We start from the raw sequence: 20,995 nt of genomic DNA on the forward strand, positions 1-20,995 counted from the left end.
ACTGATTTTTATAACAATAACAATGATAATAAAATCAATACGAATATAGACAGCAATAGCAATCTTGAGATAATACAGTTCTTCAACAAGAATAATTAAGCAACTATGGAAGATTTAAATTGGAACATAATCAAACTAATGGACCCAATAAATTAGAGAATTTAGAAGTACAGCAAATTTCACTTCCATATAATAGCATCTCCAAGTAAACCCAAACAGACAAAAGCAACAAATACAAAATATACTATGTATATATAAGACACAAGGGAAAAGGAAAAAAGATTAAAATGAAAACCTTTTCATAGTCAGAAAATGATGCCGATATCTCATGTGACTCTGTAGGAACTGGATCTTTACAGGGACGAGAGAATTTCCATGCACATTGCTCCCAAATGCGAGAGGTCCACCTGCTCAAGAGCTGAAAACCTTCAACAACCATATCATACATGTTTCCTTTGACTTCCTTGCACCACTCAATATCTGCACTATCCATTGACTTCAATAACAATAGCTGCATAAAGCAAGAACCAGAAAAAAACATGAATTACAAATTTTGATAACCCTAGGGAAAGAAAAAAAAAATCAGAAAAGGAAAAATTAAGATGACAGAAAAGAGAATTGTAATGTAAACTGCTTAATAAACAATGAGAAACAGAAATAAATTTTGACAATTGAATGCATTAAGGATATTCAAGTTTCCTGTTTTTGGGTCATGGGGTGGAATACATTATTTGTTTAAGGAACATTGTTTTCTTTTTTTCTGGGAAAATCAATATATCATAGAAAGACTCACCAGAGCTCAACATTCATATATGACATTGTCCTGTTATTTTAAGACCACCTCAAGCAACAACAGAGTAATTTTCAATCAGAAGGTCCAAGTGAGAAGTTAAATTAAAACTGTTAGAATTATTAGTATAATTGTATATATTATAATTATTGTATGTGTGTGTTTTATTTATAATTATTTGTAATTAGATTAAGCCTATAGGTTAAGCCCGTACGTGTTTAAGGCTCGTTATGCCTATTATAAATAACAACCTAAGAGAAGCTAATCTTTTAGGTTTTTCTCTCATAATTATTTTCTCACAAAAACATCAAAGACCAGAGCACTATTTGTTTGGCAATGCATGCAGATGGATTGGGTAATAGGAGCCTTATAATGCCAAAACAACTGGCTCCGTAAATTGCCACATATATCTGTAACGGAGAGAGCAGAATATTTGTACAGAAAGTTGTCACTAGTAGATAAGATTGCATGAGGAGATTGAAGGACCGTGAAGGTACAGACTTTATATGGAGTTTGGGATCTAAAGATGAGAGAGACATTTCCCACCTTTTATGACAATATGGACCAGATCACATAATAAATAAGAGATTCACAAAACAGCAGAATCTGTTGCTTTTTAAGGTATGAACACAGAAAAGAGAGATAAATAAGGTTCCTGGTAGATTCCTTTTAATTGCAGAGATCTGCAGTGAAGCTATAATATGCTCCTCATGAGATACCCATATTAAAGGCACATTTGGGGTTCTAAAGTGCCTTCTATTTGTTCAATTGACAACACAAGAATGTCCTCACAATTGATACTAGGTAAAAAATAAATGCCTAATTTGGTGTTACATTTGCAAAGAGATAAGGCAGTCAATTAACCACAACAGCATTCATGGTAAAATAACATGTCTAGCAAGAAAAGGCCTGTGTAGTTATAGCAAGAACTGGATTTGCTCATTGATTGGAAAGGATGAGAGAAAATGGTAGAAGATGCAAATTGAGGGCATGGAGATGATGGAGGGAGTGGGGGTGCACATGGAGTATCATCCCCCTTCTGCCATTTTTAATGTTTTTGGAGGTAATAAATAGGTATTTTGAAAACAAACTACCAAATAGATTCAAAAATTTGTGGCTTTCTTCCATGTAGTAACAATTAGCAGTTTCTGTTTGATTATTTTGAATTTTATAGAAAATATGGTTAATTTTGTGTAATAGTTTAGTTCAGTTGCTTAGCATCCCATCTACTTCAGTTCCACTCCCTTTGCTGGTGCATTTTGGTTAAACATCATAGATAGAATGTACAATTCATATACATCAAATGCATCTTGGTATGTGGTATCGGAGGGGGGTAGATGCGTGGAAAGAATACCTGGTTCATTGCTGAAGCAAAACGTATTGTGAAGTCATCATGTTCGGCTCGAATTGCTCCAATGTGATTGATGATTAAATAATGTCGCTGATAAGTGAATTCTATGTCAAGGATTCACTAAAAATATATAACAGAGAGATTATTATCAAACCCAAAGGAAGATGGTAACAGATAAAACTACTCAAGTATAGCAGCCACAAGTTAAAGATTATGGTTACTTAAGGATGCAGGGCCCGTCCCCCAGTAGGGTTCCACCCCAAAACCCCACCACATGGAGCTGCAAGGGAGCCTTCCCACTAGATGGATGTCTCTCTGATACCTTGATGTATGGGTAGGCCCTCAGTTCCAATTTCAGTCTCAGGTCTAGTCTTTATTATCAGGGATTTCACTAATGTCACACCTCTTATCATGCATATACAAGCATAACATTAACTAAGAAAACACCAAGTATGAATGTATCATAATATTCTTATTCCAAATATACCACGTCTGTGCCTTTAATACATCAAGATACTATCAAACAAGCTATTACTTGCTTTAAAGATGTATACATGATTCTATGCAGCCTTCCCACCCTTACCTAGCCCAGGTTGATCTTCCTTCCCATCCATTGCATGATCTGGAATGTTAAAATGCAATGCATGAGAAAATATTCTTAGCAGGGGCTTATATGGCATGAATACACATAGTCAATCCACAAGCACACACAATATGATGGCAACTTCCTATCAATACATTTTACTATCAGTTGCACCCTCCCAAGGTTCAAGACTCATTTTTTCCCTTAGCATCATTGTCACATTATCCAGCCCAAGGCTATAGGCTTGGCCCTTACATCAGTTGGGTGTAAAAAATGCCTCCCTAAATGGGGATTTGGAAGAGAAAGTTTTTATGAACCTATACCTAGCTTCAAGGAAAGGTTTGGTAAAGATAAAGTTCGTAGACTGAAGAAGTCTTTGTATGGCTTCAAACAATCCCTTAGAGCGTGGTTTGAACACTTTGGGAACACAGTAAGAAGTCATGGTTACTGCCAAAGCCAAGCATATCATACTATGTTTTATAAACATTCAAGAGATGGAAAAAATGCTATCTTGGTTGTTTATGTGAATGATATAATATCGACAGGTGATGATAATGCTTAAATGGAAATATTGAAGAAGAGACTTGCTGATGATTTTGAGATCAAAACTTGGGTACGTTGAAGTATTTCCTTGGAATGAAGGTCGCTAGGTCTAAGGAAGGTATAGTTGCCAATCAACGCAAATATGTACTTGATTTGCTTGGTGAAACAGATTTGCTTGGTAGCAAAGCGGCTGAAACACAGATTGAACCCAACTCAAAGCTACAATCTGCCAAAACCGAAGATGTGGTGAACAAGCAGTACCAAAGGCTCGTTAAGAGGCTGATTTATTTGTCCCATACACATCCAGATATAGCTTTAGCAGTCAATATGGTGAGTCAATCCATACATTCACCAAGACTGGAACACATTGGTGCTGTGTACAGAATATTAAAGTACTTGAAAGGGACTCCTGGAAAGGGTCTATTGTTTAAGAAACGAGGACATCTACAAATTGAAGCCTGCACTAATGTAGATTGGGCTGGGGGTATTACTGATAAAAGATCAAGTTCTGGCTATCGTACATTTGTTGGAGGAAATCTTGTTACTTGGCGAAGCAAGAAACAAAATGCGGTGGCTAGGAGTAGTGCAGAAGCTGAATTTAGATCAGTTGCTCATAGAGTTTGTGAAGTGATGTGGATTAAAAGGTTGTTAGAAGAGTTGAAGATCTCTGACCCTTCACCCATGAAGGTATATTGCAATAATAAAGCAGCAACTTCAATTGCTCATAATCTGGTTCTTGATGACAGAACAAAGCATGTGGAAGTAGACCAACACTTTATTTAAGAAAAGCTGAATAATGGACTCATTTTCATGCCATACATTCCAACTACCGATCAGATTGCTGATATATTTACAAAGGGGCTACATAAGAAGCAATTTGACAGTTTGATTGGTAAGATGGCAATGGAAGATATCTTCAAGCCAGCTTGGGGGGGAGTGTTGACTGTTGAAAAATGGAAGATTTGGCTGGGCTATTGCAGAATTCTTAGAGATTTGGTAGCTCTTCCTTTCTGTAAACATAGTTTTAGTCAACTTCTGTAAATTAGGAAAGCTTGGCTGTAGTTCAGCTAGAGTATTTATTTAATTCCTTTTTAGTGCCTTGTATTTTCCTATAGAAAGGGAAACATGTAAAGCATTTCATTGAGAGTCAATACACAGAAATTATTCTCTCTGTTTTCTGTAATACTGGCACCACAGTATTCAACAAGATGAAGAACAACACAATGACGATGACGATCTCCACATAGTCTGAAGTTCTCTCAGTTCCCATAATAGGGGCAAAAGTTTCTATTTATTTAAAAGACATGTCAAAATGCTTATCACAAATAATCCACATGACACTGGAATTCCAATCAAGACAAGAATTCTAAAAATTCAGTCTTGCTTAGAACAGACGTGAAGAATAAGCTTTGCTATTTCAGAGCACAGTGTGATATACTACTTCGTTTCAACTACATCAAACTGTACAACGTTCAACTCTAACAAGCATGGATATGGGCAAGGAATATAGACATGCCAACACAATAGTTCACAAATCAATTAGAGCACCATACTGGAGGGACACATCAAATAATAAATTACTTGATGTGTGATTAAAAATCTGATATAATAGTATGCATGCAGGAAAAAGACTCACAGTTGACATAATAGGGAAAATGTGTGATTAAAAATCTGATATATAATTTTGCATAACTCTTATGATCAGAACTATGGAAATTTAAGGTTCCTAAAATTATATAATTTAAAAGGAGACATCATTTCTACTTACTTATTCAATTTTACCTTATTTTTAATACTTGTAATGTGGTTTCAATTTGTTAAAGCAATGGATAAGCAAGATGCCATGATGGGCATAGGTTCCCCCATGTGTTCGTAGAGTATCTAGTTCTCCCAACTGTCTGTAGAGTATCTAGGAGTTAACCAAAAGAAGTGAAAAAAATAATATAACAATTTAAACAGTGTTTGGCACATATGTCAAAATATTTGTCACTCAGTACCATATTTAACTGAATTGCTAGCAGGCCACCTTCAGTGTTGTAAAATGAGGCACTGACACCAACTTGAATCAGAAACAATAATGACTAACTCAAATCCTTCCAAAGACAGAGGGCATTAGATAGCCAAAAAAAAATGGAGAAAATAGAAAAGGCAACTTGGAATCAAACTGACGATTAAAGTAAAGAATTAATGATGAGAGGTTTAGTAGGATATTCTTGTGCTTCCCGTAGTGGAAGCTCATGAGGTGCTGGAAGACTGAGGAGACGAGTTTGAGCGGAAAATTTTGGGAAGTACATTGATAACTCTTTCAAAATTGCAGCTGGAGATAGATGAAGATCAGGAAAGGCAGGTATAACTGGATCATTCTAAACAAAAGAAACATCCATTAGTGAGAAAATCCCTCCATGAATTAAATTTCTAAACTTAAGTTTAAAATAAATAACATACCTTGAATATATTCATCAGTCGGTTTATTTTGACCCTCTTATAGAGTGACTCACCTGTCTTTGTCTGAAGATGTCGCTAAGACAACAAGAACAGGCAAAACACGGAGAAGAACATAGCGCTCAGGAAACAGGAGAGCAAAATCCAACTCCAGGGACTCAACAGCAAAGACAATGAGGACTTGAAGAATGTCTTCTACACTGTTTCAAGTCAAGGATCTTGAAAGGAATAAACAAATGAGATATAGTTATTGCTGGTCTAGTTAGCAATGAAACTCAATTAGTCTACTTGCTTTCCAGGACAAAAAGAAAAATTGAATTGCAAAGTGAATAATGAACCGCCACACAAGCAGAATAACTCTCTCTTTTTCAACAAATTATTTTGTTTTCCCTCTGGATATATACAGAAATGATTAACATAAATAATAACAGTTCTATACAGGGATACTTGTTTACTCGAAACATCTCAACATGCAAGTTCAACAAAATTGCCCACCTCGTGCTCAAGAAAATCTGCAGAATAATTATTATGTAAGGTAATGAATGTGCTTAATCAGCTTGCTACATATAACATCTAGCAACAAATAAAAGGAACAATTAAAGAGTACATGCAACATTTGCAACTCTTATCTGGAGACAGAAGAAAGTAGACACACCTGTAGATCATCTAACTCTTCCCTCATTGAATCAGTGTCTTGCCACTGAACACTCACCTGAGTGAAGGTCCTGGCAAATTAGGAAACAAAATGATGCTGAATCGAACGACGGTTATTTATTTTCTACTCGTAGAAAAAGCTCATAATTCTCAGGCAAGAAAACAAGTTTCACTCGAAATATCATTTAGTGATAAAAGATACGTTCAAGAAGAGCAGATCATGCATAAAGGCCTAAGACTGGAAAAGTAAGTATTAAAATGTAAAGAGGCAGTAGAAACAGTGTGCTGAGTACTGCCAAAAAGGATGTTCTAGCAAATTTGCTAGAACTGATGAGAAGTACGCTATTCAATTTTAGTCAAACAGTGAGGCTTCATCCTCGCTATTTCAGGACTTGTTGAATCCTTTACTACTCTTGATTTATCTTGCCAATATTTCACGCCAAGACAATGTTGCATATTTACAGGATAAATGTTTATGAAGTTTACAGGAAAGTTAGAGATTCAATGCACAGAATTATTAAAAAAAAAAAACCTCAAACTAGGGCTTGGGGATTAATTGCAGTACAATAAGACTTCCAAGCACAATTTTGGCATTAATCTCAGAAGAATTATGATCTAAGAACAAAATCTTTAACAGAAAAGCTCCTCATAATCAATTGCCATGGCATTGGCATTTTGGACAATACAGCAGATACTTTGCACTTCGGTATGCTATGCAATTTTGCATGCATAAATGTATACATTCTGAGTACATAACCCTACTATCAGGAAAAAAAATAAAACAACCGTCACTTTTTGAAATAAATATGGCCTTAACTGAATCAAGCAAATCTTTTTACTTATCAAAAGTATCATATACCTTTTATATGCACAATATAAGATGATTAAACCAACAGCTAGGAGTTCAAATTATATGAACAAGAAGGAGCAAAACAGAAAAGCTCATAATGTGCTTAGTAATTTTCAGCTTTCCAAGACCCAAAAAGAGAAGGCATAAAGAAATAGCCAAAGTGCAAACGCAGCTAAAAAGTCCAAAGACAATTAAGAAACTGTGATGCTGCAAGAAAAGTTCTCTAGGTTATCCTGGCTATAACACTCCCCTGCCTGAAACACATAAACACAAAAGAAAAGGAAAAAAAAAAAAGATTAAACAAATGGGAAATGGAGCACAGAAAGTGCACAACTAAATCTTGACATAACACACACAAAAATAATAACAATAACAACACTTACAACAACAAAGTACATGCATAACCAAAACTATGAAATGGATCGAAAAGCAGTGAGATATAACAGGCATACCTCTTATACCAAGAGAAATCATTAGGTATACTTGCTTTTGCATTTTTAAGATGATCGAGTTGCACTAAAACATCGAGTAACTTCAACATGGACCTGTAGCAAATAATAATGTTACCAAAGAATATACTAACACCATCAATAGGCATGAAAAAGGAAATTGAGAATTACAGAAAATAAGTTAAATAATTAATGCCTCCAGATGTAATTATTTATATTTGCAATAAAGCGCGTCTTTTTTCCTCATAAGTAAGCATGACCCGTAACAATACAACTTGAAACTAATGAAAAATAAATGTGTTCCTTCCAAAGTGGGAACTGGAATCATAAATTGCATTTTTTCTAAAGAAGATACAAATTTATTAGTTAATTTAGGAGAGACAACGAACAACAAAAACAACAACCCAAACAGATCAAAACCCTCACACCACCAAATGAGACTTAAGGAGAAAACAGAGGTCAACAGCCACCCAATCCTGAAGGGAATAAAGTACAGGAAACTGAAACCACCCTCAGCTGCTGTTATTAGCCAAAAGACAGCCATTCTCAAGGAGGCAGGACCACCACCAAGCTGAAGCTGAGACCAACCACCTCCTCTACTGCCAAAAATGCAATGGGTCTGCACTCAATATAAGCTTTGAGCAGGAGTATGGGAATGAGGGTCCCAAGCCTTAATCCAGTAAAATAGATGTGTAATAGTAAGTCTGAACAGATCAGCTGAAGGAACCAAAACATTGTCGAACAACACTCTCTTTCTCTCAAGCCATAAAGTCTACATTCAGCTGAAGAAGACAGAGAACCAAGATCTTTTGATAGTTTTCCCACATACATAACTCCCCCCCAACCCCCCAACTAATCAAACATCTCCAAGATATTCCTGGGAGCCATCCAAAACAAACCCCACCATTGAAATACCTCACACCAAAAACTCCAACTTTCCTCACAAAGGAGGAAAAGGTGATACACAGATTCATCAAAGTGGCCGCAGAAAGGACAACCAATATTATCAAATAAAAGGTGATACACAAGTTGACTATATTTGCACCAAGCTAGGCATATATGATGCATATGCGCCTGCTTGTCAAAGCAAATAAAAATGACAATTTTGCATACATATGGCTTTTTCCCCATGCAGAACATACAAACAACCATATCTCTTTATTTAATCTAACTGACCAAGTAAAAACAGTGTTTATACAGGTCTTTGGCAAAGATTCCAATCCAATATTGCCTACAACCTTCATCCTCTTTGACTTCTAGTCATTCTCTTTTTTTACTTTTCTTTAACTGTTCTTATGCATAATAACTATTTTGATTTTGTCCTGGTGCGGGTAATTTGGTATATTTCTGTATGCCAAATTAATTACACATTCAATAAAAAGACAGCCAATTCTTCAGTTTTTTTAGATACACCCATCTGATCAAAAACTGACACATAAATATAGTGACAACTCACCAGATATGAGTTATAGAAGGGCCGTTGATACGCCTCTCAGGCCTAGAAAACCGTTGCATATCAGCTGCTAGCTGCATCAGAACATCATGCCCTGGTAAAACCTTAAAAATAATCGTCAACATTGGTGGATATTGGAACTAAAGGAAATGATTCTCATACTTTAGAGGCAGCTGATGCTTGCCATCGCTGTATGTCACGGAGACGACTCATTTCCAGGTCTAGAACTTGGTAAGTTTCCAGATATAAATCAGCCTGGCTTTGCTTCATGGAGTCTGGAAGCTGCCAAATTCACAAATTTATACAATAAAAAGGATGCAAGGGGAATAGAATACTTAACATGTTGCATATTGGTGCAATGCAATCTTGCAACTATCCACATCGAATGAGCTTATAAACACGGCTATGCTAAACTTGAAGAAGCTGACCCATATAATTTGAAGAATACAAACATTAATTGTCCAAGCATAGCACCACATAAAATAAAACTCAACTAGAATACTTTTCCCAGCCACATAAGATCAGCTACATGGACAATAATATAATCATAATTGCTCTATAATCATAATTGATCTATAATCATAATTGCTCCAGAAGATGATACTCAAAAGAACAATGAGCTGGGAGACAGAACAATGTTCTAGTCATTGCTGAAGTTGTATTAACCTGAGGAAGTGCTTTGACACAACTCCTATATGTATAGAGCACTGATGCCATATCCTTTCCCTGATGGATAAGGGCATTCTGCACAGGTCCCAGAGAAAAAATAAAAAAAGTTAAAACCAACTTATATAGGTAAATCAAATAAAATATGAAAACTCCAAGGAGATAATTAGTGAATATTTTATGGATTTAAAATGGGGAGGATCACAACGTAATGTTGCTAATCTTAATCTTATAAAGAAAAATAACTCTTTTAAATTAGTCCTAGAACAAGATATAGAAGGAAGAATGGCATACCAGCTGATTGAGAGCCTTTGTATCTTCTGATAAAGATAGGCGATATGCAGAAACATCAGTATACTCTACAAAACAAAAAAGGAAAAACAAAATATCAATTATACTAGCAAGGGAAAAGAGGGAGAGAGGGAATAAGAGATGTACTATTGCCAATGACACAAAATAATCAAGTTCACCAGCTTAAGCTGTTAGTTGAAATGGTTCATAATAAGGTATCAGAGAAAGCAGTGATTAGTGTTCAAACCTCACCACCAATCAAATGATTATAATACTTGTAGCTGTATAACCAGTGTACGGGAAATACAAGGGTATTTCAAAAATAAAATAATTAAACTAAAACAACTATAAGAAATTGAGCTTTTAAACTTTTGTACAAATTCTATTACCCAGATAAAGAATAAAGTAGAAAGCAGCCAAATTATGGATGCTTTAACTACTTTAAGAATGAAACATAGGTGCAACATGAAATTGCTAACCTCAATGCCAGCCATTTAATATCATAAGTCTACAAAGATAAAAATTAATTGTTAAATACATGTATAATATTCCTGGTTAGACCCAGTTTTGAAATGTATTTTACGTTGATAAGTTCTCTTATTTTTTTGGGGGGGAAAGGGGGGGGGGGGGGGGGGTGGAAGAGAGAGAGAGAGAGGGAGGGAGGGAAGGGGGGGGAGAGCATTTCAGTTTCTCTCAGAGCTCTGCAGCCAGTTTTACAAAATTAAGGAAAAATAAAATGAAACAAGAAAAAAAAATTATTATATGCATAATTTTAAAGTTTATGTGAAGATGTGAAGCATGTACGCTGGTTAAATTAACGTTTTGGATAAGCAGATGGCCTGGATGACCCTGCACATTAGAGCATTTAAATATGTGAAGTCATTTGTCTTAGTTTTTTGTTTCTGTACTTAGCGGTTTTCTTTTAGTAAATCTGGTAGCATATTTCCCTAATGTAATGAGTGGTTATTAGTTTGTTTTTTAGCTGACCGAAAAGTGGTTAATTTCGGTCAGGAGGGTCAGTTAGTTATATCTGACCTGCCCGCCCTTATGATTTATAAATAGGGGCTGGGAGGGCTCGGGAAAGGTATGAAAGCAGTGGATATCTTGAGAGGGTTGAGCGAGAATGTGTTAGACTGAGAGGAGGGTTATTTTGTATGTTCTCTTGGGGTGTTCTTCTCTGTATAGTCTAGGGTTTTAGACTCTGAGAAAAAGAGGTAGTTTCTAGTGCATGCAATCGCTGTAAGGATTCAAGATATTGAAGTATTTCATGGTGCCCAAGACAGTCTGGATGTAGGTCTCATTTATGAGACTGAATCAGGATAAAATCTTGTGTTTCTTGTATGGTTTTGTTGCTGTCTTGTATTCCTATTCTTGTGATTTCTGTCGAGTGCTGTGTGATTAAGTCTTTGAAGTGTAATCGGTGAGTCTTGGAGGGATAGTAGGCTGTGTTTGTGGCGATCCTAAGTACAACAAAATATAGACAAATATTTTATTCTACATTCAACCCAAACTTATACATATAAACTATCAACAATATCCATCAGTGTTCTAAAATGCCTAGGCGGCCACCTAGGCATTAGGCAGACCCTTGCCACCGCGAATACATGCAAGTCAGCATCCTAGGCACCGAGCCCGATTAATCGGGTCTAGGCGGCACCTAGGCGGCCCAAGCGGTGCCCAGGTGGCCAAAGCACAAAACAACGCCTAGGCACCATTTATATATATATATATTGTTTATTGTTTATATATATATAAACATATATATATAAGTTTCATTTGTCTTTAACTTTGATTTATCTAAAAATAACATGAAATTACATCAAAAACTTAAAAAAAAAAAAAACAACAGTCCGCCAAGGCCCTAGGCCCCAATCTGGCACCCGACTAGCGCCTAGCGCATTTTAGAACACTGATATCCATAAAATACATGTCAATCCATTCATGGAATAAAATCATAAATAATAATTCAACTTGAAAACAAGCCAGAAGCTCAGTTGGAGACTACCAGAAAACATCCCCTCCCCCCTATTCCCCGTCCACAACAAAAATAATAATAGTAATAATAAAATACATAGATTAATAAGAGTGATAAATTTTACACATGTAAATGTTTTTCTGCCCAACATTCTATCCCATACAAAAAAGATTAGTTTTATAGCCGCCTTATAAAAATTTTCTTTTAGCTTTAACGAAATCTTACCAAAAAAATTATGTATGAATATTATAGTAAGCTCAGTCTTGTAGCTCATTATTGTTCATACTTCCAGAAAACAATTCAGTTACCAAGAACAGCCACTTAGTCTCAGGTACATAATGACAGAAGAAGTTGAATACATAAGAGGGTCAATCATATATAAAGTCTCCCAAAATTGATGAAATAATATGTTAAAAAAATAACCAGAACCGTACACAACAAATACAAACAAACACATACCAATTGGACTATTTGTTGCACCCCTTTCGGTTGACACCCAAACGCCTGGCCCTTGAACTTCTGGTTGTTCGTCCTACCATATTTCAAGATAAAAGATAAGCAATGCATGCTTCAAGAAAAAGCAAAAGCTACGAATTAGGGACAAACAAAACCCCAGTTAGGCAATGTTAAAATATTTCACGGCGCCAGTCCCGTAATTAGGCAATGTTTTCAAAACCCTACTGCTTCTTCGCCTGCATAACTGGGAGCACCCGGAGATGAATACAATCTATGCATTATCACAACCCTCAAACCCCCAGTTGAAAAGCCATGTAAAAAAACCGTAATTGGAACACCCCAGAATGAAAATGAAATCTGTGGATGGACGTAAATATGAATATGAACAGACAGATCTTGAACTTCACCTCCAATGAGAAAGTAGATAAAGCTGCAATAGCCTCTTCAACGGGAACCGCCATTTACAACCGCTTTGATCCAACTCAATCAGTTGAGAACAACACCAAATCTGTTAATTGCGAGATCCAAAGAGAAGTAATTGCGAATGGGCTACTTCAATCTTTACCGTTAGTATTCCTTCACTCGAAGTTTCAGCAACGGCGAGAAGGATCATAAACACTCAAAACAGTCTGCGCCGTTCTCCAGTTTTGTTCCCCTCCGGAATTGAAATTTCAAGATCTAGTCAGGAAGAAATGACAAAATTCCACTGTATAGACCAAAATGCACTTATGTTTTTCTTTAATTGTAAGAGGAAAAATGCTATTAATATTTAATGGGTTATATCATAGATTACATAATATAAATAAAATATTCAAAATATCCCTCACTTAAAGTGATGAAGTGAGGCGGTGAGACGCATGACTAAAATATCCCTCATTCAAGGTATTGAGGCAACACTAGGCGCTAAAACGCAATGAGACTTAAGGGGTATTTTTATCATTTATGATATATTGTATAACCCATAGTGTAACCTATGAAGTAACTATTGTTATAGTCCTTACAAGAGAGTAAGGTTCCAATTTGAGAAGAGATTAGGGTTTGACCATGCTATAGGTATTTCATGGGGTACATTGTGACTTACGCAATACATCATAAATGACAATAATATTTTTTGTGCCTCATCATCTCATGTCGTCTCACTGTCTTGAAAGAAGAATATTTTAGTCATGTGTCTCATCGCTTCAAATCACCTCACTTTATCATCTTGAATGAGAGATATTTTAAATATTTTAATTACATTACATAATTAATAGTGTAATCCATAAAATATCAATAGCATTTTCCTTGGGTAGACATGTTGGACCACTCAACCATGCAATGGATAAATTAATTTTGAATTTTTAGAAGTAGTCTTAATTAAAAGTTCATTTTATGGTCTTTATAGTATTTTATTAGACTTTTATGATAATATTATTGGTCTTTTAACTTTTAATTTTAGATACCTTATAAGGGAGTCATATTAGTCTCAAAACTTAAATTCAAAACATTTTAAACTCAGTACCTCTAAAATCACTAACCTTTTAATCTATTACAAGACTTATCCTTCACAGTTAAAATATAATTGTGAGCTACCCTTCTATGTACATAAAAAAAATGATTATAAAATCTCTTTATATACTTTTTCATCTTTAGTACAAAATATTTAAATTGTGTTGAATTACCCAATTTAACAATAGAAATATATGGAGTCAGTGTTTTTGAACCTTCTAAAAAGACAATTAATTTGATAAAAAAAATATTGAGACGAAGAGACCTAAAATTTAAGGGCATTCAAGTAAAAAAATTACAGATTTTATAATTGATGATAATAGAGGAGCAAATTAAAGGATTGATAATAACATAGAAGTATAATATATATATATAAATATTTCATGATGATAAAGGAAAGAATTATTATTATTATATAATTTATAATAATAGGGTAATTAACATTGTTCCTCATTAAAATTTATGCTTTAATTTATCATGTAATAAAAAATAAAAAAAATAATTGAATCTCTAATTAGAAAATAAAAATTTAATTAATTAATTTATTAAGTTTATTATACAATAGACTTGAAAACGTAAATGATTTAGATAAACAAATTAAAGGTGGCTGAATTGAAAATTAAGGGTTGTTGGGCAATCCAATGTGAGGGACCGATGATGTGATGAAACAAACAGCATGAAATGGAGGTATTGGGTTGCTTTGTGATACGGATACGATATCAAAATAAAATCATCATGCTTTTAGCCTTTGCTTCTCCTTAACTTCAACGGAACTTTTCTGTCAAGACCGACACCACCACCACCCCCACTGCATTTTCTCTTCTCTTAAGTTGATGACACCACTATCTTTTTTTCTCTTTTTAATTGAGATTTAGGTATTCGAGTCTTGTCCGAATAATTTTGAGAAGAGTGACTTTCACTTCTGATTCACTCTGCAAGTAAATTCAGATATAGTCATAGTTTATATATACTTGGAGTGAACTTTTGAGAAACAGTTATTGTTCCCGTGAACCCTACATTTACGTTATGTGGACGGAACTCCCAAAAAAGCGATATAACACACTATAACCCTGGCCTCCACGTGGACGACCTGTCTTACAGTTTTACTGTTGTCTTCCAACAATAAGTCTACCTTTCAAGACGCCACAAGAATTCAAACATACGGTACTCTTGTTATTATCTTTGTACTTTATTATTACATTATGTCCATGAGGGCGACACCACTATCTTTTGTTTGGAAGTGTTGCTTTCTTTGCTTTTATTTTTAGTTTTGAATTTGAGTTTTTAAAACTTTTAAAACTAAATTGAGTATTCTTTCAACTCGTTATCTAAATATCATGTCAAAAGTAATAGGTTTTTTTTCTTAAACCTTTAATGGTCAAATTTCCACTTATTTAATTAATAGGCGTCTGTCTATGGGTCCATCTTAATTTATGCACAACACATCAAAACTATCATGGGACTTCACTTCTTCCTACTTACTTAAAAATTAATGTTATATAGTTACATTATAAACAATCTTAAATCTATGTGACATGTTCGTATAACAAATCAGATTTATTTTAATAAATTATTAAATAAAAAAAATTGTCATGAACTTTTCAACTATCCTAACATTTTCACGTCTTCTTTTCTCTTTTCTGTCTTTCTCTCTCAAGAATCGTCTTCTTTCCTCTTCTCTCTCTTTCTCTCTCAAGAATCACGAGAAGTATGATTCTTATGCATTCTTGTTTCAAATTTACAAGCCAGTGCCATCATCCAATTGCATATTTGGATTATAGTAATGTATGGCATGACCTAATATAATAACAAGGACATATAAATACACATATATTAAAATAAATGCATGAAAAAATCAGATGAAAGTACACAAGAAAGGTTTAATTACCTTGAAAGTAAGTACATATTGCTGCATTCTTGTCAATTCATTAACATGGAAATTATAAGGAGTAAGGTGATGTGTTTCTTGCTTAGAAAGCCACTAACTTTTAGACAAAGTTAAAAAATTTATCATCAAAATAATAAGAAATTGGAGATAAATTTTATGTCTAATGCACACATATCTCATGCATCACTGAACTAGACATATAGATATGCATGATCATTCATGATTAGAATAATCATATAGTATCGTTGATATTTTAATCTATCAATATACAGATATCCATGTTATTTTAGGTTTAAGAATTAGTTACACATTTATAGTTAACATTGAATTATTGATTTGTGAGATAAAACAGTTGTGATTTAATGTTAATAGTCTCGTTTAGTGAACTTGTTCCTACAATAAGCATCCATCCATCTTCCTTCTATATCTCATACAGAATGACATGAGACTCACTAATCTTATCTTTCAGAATCTCATATTGAATAAGGAGAAAGGCAATGTGCTAGGTTTTGTGAGTTGCTACTATCTAGGTTAGGAACTCTATGTGCAAGAACATGTTTGTAGCATAATGAATTGTGGATTAACCGTTATTCATATTTTAACACTTAAGGATGGTATCCATTGTTTATTATACTAATGGATACATATTTAATTTAAATAAAATATAAATTTGTCATTTAAATAATATTTAAAGAATTACAAGATCGAGTCATTTTATGTCACTAAAATTAGTCATAAGAGCACATATCCAACAGAGGAAACATCCCACCCATGCTAAACAAGACGATACCAATTACACCCCATTTTCATCAACGGATTAGGATTAAGGTAATTTTATTTTTGAGACCTTGAATTTCTCTCTCGAGAACATGATAAGCAAACAAATATTAGATTTCAAGATGATCACGATGCTTTCTTTACTAGTATTGTTTATAATACTCGTAAAAGTTGTCCAATGAATCAAAGTGCATTCCAACTTCTAGTGCTTGCATCTCAATCACTTTATAATCTACTAAAATGCAAACATTAATCTTGTACTATTATATATAATACAAGCACAGTCTAGCACACAAAAATACAACAAAGTTGAAAATGAAAATTTTCATGCAACTCCGTGTACAATAATTGTGAGTGCAACTACTTGTTAAATTTCATAGTTTAAATATTAAAAAATAAATATGGTCAATACTTAAAAGGACAAATTTTTCAGAAACATATCAAAAAATAACAAGAGTTAATCAATTAATAAAGGGTACTCAAAAAATGTTATGAATAGAAAATGGAGCAGTCTTTAGTCGCTGTTTACACATTATTTTCTTGTGCGAGTTCTCTCTCGCTCACTGTGTAGTGTGATTCTTAAGTTCTCTTTGCTCACTGTGTCACAACAATGGATTGACGACCGACGATGGCGGAGCCTATAAAGGCAGGTGGAGATGGTTGGAGAGGAGTACTACGATTCTTGAGAGAAAGAGAGAGAAGATGAAGGAAGATGTAAAAGTGCTAGAGTAGTTGAAAAACCCAGGATGCATTTTTTTAATTTTTTATTTAATAATTTATTAAAATAAATTTGGATGACCATATAGACATGTCACATAGACTGAAAATTATCTAAATGTAGATATATAGCATCACCCTTCACATGGAAATGTAGTACATAATCACGTGGCTCTACTTTACAAAGGAAAAATAGAGTGAAAGAGCTCATGACAATTGACAAACTTCCATCTTGTTACCAGGTCCCTTGCTCTTCTCCATTGTAAATAACGTACACCTTTAAAAATGCTGTCTTCCACGCCAAAAGAAAGTAATTTTTGTACATAACTATTTACATAACTCGAACTCCATGATCGTTCTATCACCCTCCTACTAAAATTATCCAGAACTTTAGTTCAGATAAAATACCTGCAGTATCTTTCAGTGCAATTCACATAAATCAAAACAACTTGTAATGGCAGCTGCACCATCAAAAGATACAATAACTTGCCAATTTTTTCCTTTTTGTTTTCCAGACAACACTGCCACACAGCAAACGGACTAAATAGCAATTCGCTCCAAGAGAGTGACATCTGATAAAAATGAATATGAAGATTTCATCTAGTAACAGACACAAAAGTGCTTCAAGTTTGTACTTATTTGCAAAATCTCAGAACGAAAAGAAAAACCCCATGGGATGCGAGGACATATTCTAACAATGTTCAGAAATAGTTGGTGTTGTAGAAATTCTTTAGAAAGTTGGAGATGCCCTGATCCTTGGTTCCCAAATCCTGCACAAGCCCCGTGCGACCAACCACATATTGGCCAATGATGTGGTGCCGTTGTTTTGCATGTTCCGCAATGTCGTTCAGTTCTTCCATCGCCTTGAAGAGCAGCATGTCAATCACCTGCCGATTTACCAAAAACAATCACCAACGAGAACTATTGAACACACAATATGTACTGCAAACTATACATATGCACAGGCGATGATTAGCCATGCAGTGAGTATCTTCAGGAGAGCATTAACATGCCATAGCCAGATTGAAATTGCAATTTGACCAGCTTACAAGAGACCTCTATGGCAGGAAGCCAACTGTGGCATAGCACAAGATTTTAAGTCAGATTTAATGAGTGAGGTTCAAAAGAAGGCCATTTTTCTGTTCAAACTATGTAGCTTATATATATTATGGTCAAGGTCCACACTACCATAACTAGAAAGCAAGCAGCCTTCTTTCAGAAACAATTGTTTCTGACAATTAAGAACCAAGAAGAATCCTCTGGACCAAATGTGCCACAATCACTGCCAAACATATTCCACAAAGATGTTCATAAAATCAGTAAAAGGAACTAGCCAAACTGTCACTGTAGAGAACCCAAAAAAGAATAAGGAAAAAATAAAACAATCACCAGATTCCTCAGTAGCAACATACGACTAACTCATAGACAATCAGATTTGGAGAGCGCACAAGTTTTCCCACAGCAATATCGCATTCCCAATTGGAATGAAAGCATTTTATAACAATGTGCTGTCCAACCTGCCATTAGATCCAAATAGAAAAAGGCTGGCGGGGTGCTGGCAGTGAAAGGGGTGGCAAACAGGCACAACTTTATAATACATTGAGAAGTATACGTGCAAGTTGATAAACCATTTCTTTTTTATATGGTAGCAGGAAAACCATTACTTTCAACAAACAAAAATAGAAATATTTTGAGAATAGACCACTACCAATTTATGTGGGGATAGGCACATTCCAAATTTGTCCCATGGGTATGGCAACTCAGATTTCCCCCCCTCATAGACAAGTAGTTACTAATGAATAATATGTACTAGTTCAACATCACCATATTCTAAGATGGATAGGGAAACTTTTTTTAACAAATTTCAACATGGATAGCAAAAAGGAATGCCCAATTAGTACAATATGTTAAAAGAGGGTTCATCTTGAAAAGAAAATCACACCATAAAGAATTCTCATCATGTAGCTATCACGACCCCAAGGGCATAGGAGTAATTGTTCAAATGCATGCATTTTTCTTTGTTGTACCTTAGGCTGTTGTAGTATTGTACCTATAGTTAGTTACTAACTGAAAGGATGTAATAGCCTATAAATAGGCTAAAGAAGTAGAGAATGGCAGCTACTGAATGAATTGAATTCTGTTTTTCCTCTCAAATTCTCTCTCCCTCTCTGTTTCATTTGAACTCTCCTCCCTTTCTTATTATCTCCCTCTTTTTGTTCTGTTTCCCCTCCCCCATTCTGTTCTTTCTCCCTCAATTTCCTCCAAATCCCATTCTAAACCCTAGGTAAACCCTAGGATTATGACATTTGATATTAGAGCAGTTCGATCCTTGGCTGGATCCCGGCAAATCCATAGCAGTTTGGTTCAGATTTCTGAAGGCCAATTCCAACTGTGATTTAGACTGGTGGTTCATGGCGGCTGCTAGAAACGATTTCAAATCAGAATTCCTGTAATTCAGCCGCAACTTAGCAATGAATCAGTGGAGCAAATTGCACACACAGTATCAGCAGAGCTAGGTGACTCATAGAAGCAAGTTCCGAAGCCGATTCAGGAGATTTCCAAGTGGCTGGATTTCGGTTGTTGAAATTGATAGTGGCAATATCTTGAGGCTGTTTCTCTGCTGTTAGTCAAAACAGTACTGAGCGATTTCCGATGAGCCAGATTAGCGTCAATCGAACGAGGAGGTAATTTCCGTTGCTGATCCAGTTAATGGAGGTCCATTGCCAATCCAGTTAATCGAGGTCCATCGCCAATCCAGTTAATCGAGGTCCATAATTGAAAGGCAAAGCAGATCCTGGCGGAATTCCTGCGAACTAGACAGCGAAGCAAGGCTAGGCAATTCAGGCAATCAAGAAGCTGAAGACGAAGCAGATCCAGAGCAGCCAATCCAAGAGGCAATACCTACAGGTCAATTCTCGGTTGGAACTCTGGCAATTTGTGTTCGACTTTTGAAGGTGAGGCGGGCTAGGTGAATTCCAACTGTGATTACGGCCAATTGTCATAGCTGCAACAGAGTGGATTGAAATATCAGCAGGCAGTCGCCATAGATCTCGACGGCTCCTACTCAGGTTGCTAAATCCAAGTACAAGAAGGCTGTCCTTGGAGCAACGAACTGTCTGAGGTAAGTAACTTGAGGAAATGGCGGAAGGCAACCACATGATGCAAAGAGAATTTGATAAATACAGAGAAAGTCTTGATAATTTTGGCCAAAAGCTGGGCCGAATGGACGCATTGCTGATTCAGCTTGCAAGGATGTATCAGGTCGGTATACCAGTGGATCTTTATCCAAGATCCACTGCAGAACCAATTCCAGCTTCTGCTGGAATCCTACTAAGACCTTTGATCCGCAGGAAGTTGCTGAAGTATCTGCATTGAATCAGGAAGTTCTGAGTGAAAAATCAGCAGAAGATGAGGAAGTAAAAGATACTCCAATTGAGGAGATATCTGTTGAAGAAAAGGAAGTAAAAGATGCTGTGAACTCGATAAAGGATAGGATCACAGCAATTCTGGATTTGGAAGATTTCAAGTCTGTTTTTCTTGAAGAAATAGGTACTCCAATACCTGATGACAATACACAGCTAATTTTTGAGCATATACAGAAAAGTGCCAATGAGAAGGAGGA

The 20,995-nt window shown here is 35.3% G+C and overlaps 2 protein-coding genes and 1 long non-coding RNA gene across 3 annotated transcripts in view; all 3 read right to left on the reverse strand.

The window, feature by feature from the left end:
• Positions 1 to 295: 295 nt before the first annotated feature.
• Positions 296 to 13,204, reverse strand: LOC127793444 (protein PIR-like; the record flags this gene model as incomplete). The annotated part of the gene is given in 14 exon segments (XM_052324173.1): positions 296 to 511; positions 2,145 to 2,238; positions 5,479 to 5,630; positions 5,713 to 5,763; positions 5,765 to 5,909; positions 6,157 to 6,221; positions 6,365 to 6,434; positions 7,666 to 7,758; positions 9,119 to 9,189; positions 9,278 to 9,397; positions 9,782 to 9,859; positions 10,076 to 10,140; positions 12,507 to 12,579; positions 12,911 to 13,204. Coding segments are annotated over 14 exon segments (1,347 nt in total), but the record flags the coding sequence as incomplete, so codon positions are not given.
• Positions 2,261 to 5,469, reverse strand: LOC127793442 (uncharacterized). The gene is made up of 3 exons (XR_008021427.1): positions 5,265 to 5,469; positions 5,050 to 5,165; positions 2,261 to 2,763 (listed from the first exon to the last, which is right to left on the reverse strand). It is a non-coding gene; the product is annotated as an uncharacterized LOC127793442 (long non-coding RNA).
• Positions 13,205 to 17,835: 4,631 nt separating the features above from the next.
• The window catches only part of LOC127793446 (NADH dehydrogenase [ubiquinone] 1 alpha subcomplex subunit 6), an 8,819-nt gene continuing 5,659 nt past the window's right edge, over positions 17,836 to 20,995 (reverse strand). The window contains exon 2 of the mRNA XM_052324176.1: positions 17,836 to 18,260. Coding sequence (XP_052180136.1) covers positions 18,075 to 18,260 — 186 coding nt within the window. The 3' untranslated portion in view covers positions 17,836 to 18,074. The remainder of the gene's footprint in view (positions 18,261 to 20,995) is intronic.

The sequence above is a fragment of the Diospyros lotus genome, unplaced genomic scaffold, assembly GCF_014633365.1.
Source record: "Diospyros lotus cultivar Yz01 unplaced genomic scaffold, ASM1463336v1 superscaf6, whole genome shotgun sequence".
Taxonomy (NCBI): domain Eukaryota; kingdom Viridiplantae; phylum Streptophyta; class Magnoliopsida; order Ericales; family Ebenaceae; genus Diospyros; species Diospyros lotus.